The 2,901-nt window shown below is 41.7% G+C and overlaps 1 protein-coding gene across 1 annotated transcript in view; it reads right to left on the bottom strand.

Annotated features, from left to right (window-relative positions):
* Window positions 1-2,020, bottom strand: part of LOC129354225 (echinoderm microtubule-associated protein-like 6) — a 17,481-nt gene extending 15,461 nt beyond the window's left edge. Inside the window, exon 1 of the mRNA XM_055023743.1 lies at window positions 1,084-2,020. Coding sequence (XP_054879718.1) covers window positions 1,084-1,280 — 197 coding nt within the window. The 5' untranslated portion in view covers window positions 1,281-2,020. The remainder of the gene's footprint in view (window positions 1-1,083) is intronic.
* Between the last annotated feature and the right edge of the window lie 881 nt (window positions 2,021-2,901).

Genomic DNA, 2,901 nt, shown 5'->3' with positions numbered 1-2,901 from the left:
GCCGCTGCTGTGATGACTCACAGCCTGAACACCAGGTGTGTGTGTGTGTGTGTGTTTTCAGTGTGTGTGTGTGTGTGCGTGTGTGTGTGTTTTCATGAATCAGCCTCCTCTAGAAAATCTCTGCTATTTTTCTGCTCAACATTTTTCTGAACTTCAGAATCAAAATCCATCAAATTTACTCTGAATCTGAAAAAAATTCAGGAATAAAATAAATTTAATTCAAGTTTTCTAAATAATTAGCAAAACCAGTTTGTGGAAGGAAACATTGAACATTGCTGTCACACACACACACACACACACACACACACACACACACACACACACACACACACACACACACACACACACACACACACACACACTGAATTTTTACCAATATAAATAAGAAACATGTAAATCTCAGGAAGCAGATTCTCCTCATAAAGTCGTTTCTTATTCATCATTTTATTTTTAAACTGTTTTCATTTTTCATTCTGATGAAAAAAATTTTTCTGCTGAAATCTTTTCGCATGAAGCTCTGATGAGTTTTATTCACGAATAAAGTTCATATTTATAATGAGATGAAACACACACACCATAAACGATAATGTTGTTGTTTTGACACATTTTAAACATTTTCTGAAAGATCAATAAACTTTAAATTCTAACAAACATTTAACATTTTAAATGTCCAAAATCAACAACAGATAAAATGAATTATGAAGATGTGGAAACTAAAGAATTTCATCATCAAAGAGAAAAATAATCAATCATAAAGTGTAAATTATTGACTTTCAATTGATCAGATTAACTGATTTATTGCTTTCACTGTAAAAACACAAAATCTTAGTAACTTAACTCTAGTTTCTATTTGCATCAATAAGTTAAATTAAGCAAAATGTTGTCAGTGAAACTTTTTAATCCAAATTATTGATAAAACAAACTATTTTATCGGAAAAGTTATTTGTAATTTAATTTTGTCTTAAATCTGATCAGAAACAGAAACTGATTCATCTGCGGGATCAATAATCAATATTCACTTTGTAAGAGGCCTCCTGGATGAAACCCAGTCTCGTGACGGTTCCGGTCCAGGTGAGTCCCTACCTGATGATGTCATCGCTGTGGCCCAGGTAGAACCGCTGGCTGTGCTCGCGGCTGTTGTAGACCACGCCCACTCCGGCCACGAAGTAGACCAGCTCCTTCCCGGCCGTGTAGAACAGGTTGTTCCGGCACTGGTGGCCCCGGTACCCGTAGACCCAGTCCAGTCTGAGGCGGCAGCCCGGGGCGCTGCGCTCCGACATGCCTGGTTCTGGTTCTGGTTCCGGTTCTGGATCCGGGCCGGATGAAGAGCTGTATCACTGAGGATGGTTCTGGTTCCGGTTCTGGATCCGGGCCGGATGAAGAGCTGTATCACTGAGGATGGTACTGGTTCCGGTTCTGGTTCTAGTGAGAAAGTTTCCTCTGATTCTCCATCATGTTTCTGTTAAATCAGATTAAAGTTCAGAGCAGGAAGCGGATCGTGTCGGAACCAGAACCGAGGTCCAGTCTGGCTCCAGTCCTGGTAAACGGGTCAGGTTCGGGACGGAAACAGTCAAAGTTCTGATGTGAAGCCAGAGGAAGTTCTGGAGGATCATCTTCATCCTCCTCCTCTTCATCAAATCAACTTTTCCCCGAATCTGAGGAATTTTCCTGTTTCCTGATCCTGGAATATAATCCCACTGCGGGATAATCCTCATCCTCTCCCCCAGCGGCGCTCCGCCTCCCGGATCACATCCTCCCCGCCGGGGAACCGGAGGACCGAATCACCCGCGGAGCAGCGGAGGCGGCGGCTGGCCGCCAGGGAACCGCCGGAGCTCCGGCAGCGGCAAAGACAGGCGTTCAATCCCCGCAGATGGAGCGCGCTGAGCGGGCTGAGGAGCAGCGCAGCCCCCGGGGATGCGCGCTGGTTCCCGGCCAGAGGAGCGCATCGCCCCGCTGCTGCCGCGCCCTTAGAGCCGCAGCCGGACCGCAGCTCGGATCCGGACCGGAGGGTTCTGGTCCGGTGGAGACCTCCCTGAGCAACTGATGGAGATGGCACGGTGACGGGCACGCGCCTTCAGAGGCACGCCCGCGCGCACATAAAAATAAAACAATAAAATAAAATAAAATGAAAAATCCCGAAGCTTCACCAGAAAAACAACAAATAAATAAACATCTAATTAATCCAAGAATTTATAAATTAGTTTAAAAAATTATTTGGAGGGTTTTTTTTAAATAATAATTAAATGTATTTATTGAACCATTTTCTGGAATCACATGCAGCTATTTTTAAAATAAACTTCTAAAAGAAAAAAAACAAAAAAACATACATTTTCTAACAGTAAATTATTTCGGTGTCAGTTATTTATTACCGTATTTTCAGGACTATAGAGCGCACATCATACAAGCCGCATCTGCAAAGTTAAAAAAAAAACTGGATACGTACATATATCTATATCTATGGATATCTATATCTCTATATCTCTCTATATCTATATCTCTATATCTCTATATCTATATCTCCATATATCTATATCTCTATATCTATGAGCCGCTGCGTACTGAATGAATCTCGCCTTCAGGCCGTGCAGATTAAAACCTGAATCTTATGAATTTCTGTTTTCCATGATAAATTTGGATAAAGTTGTTGCTCGTTCTGAATGAAAATCGGCGCTTTCTTCTTTGATTTCGAGTTTTGACTCTCAATGATTCTTTTCCTGCTAGAGCTCCCCCTGGCGGTTGAAGAAAAATGAGCCTCGTGGTTCAAACCGTGGGAGAAAAGTTGCGGCTTATAGTCCGGGAAATAAGGTACTTCTGAAAATGGTAATACATTTAAATGTTTTACTTAACCAAACTACGTTTAAATACAATAGATTAAATAAATTAGTCTGATTTTAATTTTAT

This window comes from Poeciliopsis prolifica, unplaced genomic scaffold, assembly GCF_027474105.1.
Source record: "Poeciliopsis prolifica strain line A6 unplaced genomic scaffold, Auburn_PproV2 SCAFFOLD106, whole genome shotgun sequence".
Lineage (NCBI taxonomy): Eukaryota > Metazoa > Chordata > Actinopteri > Cyprinodontiformes > Poeciliidae > Poeciliopsis > Poeciliopsis prolifica.
The sequence above is the reverse complement of the archived record's forward strand: the minus strand, read 5'-3'. Positions and strand labels throughout refer to the sequence as shown.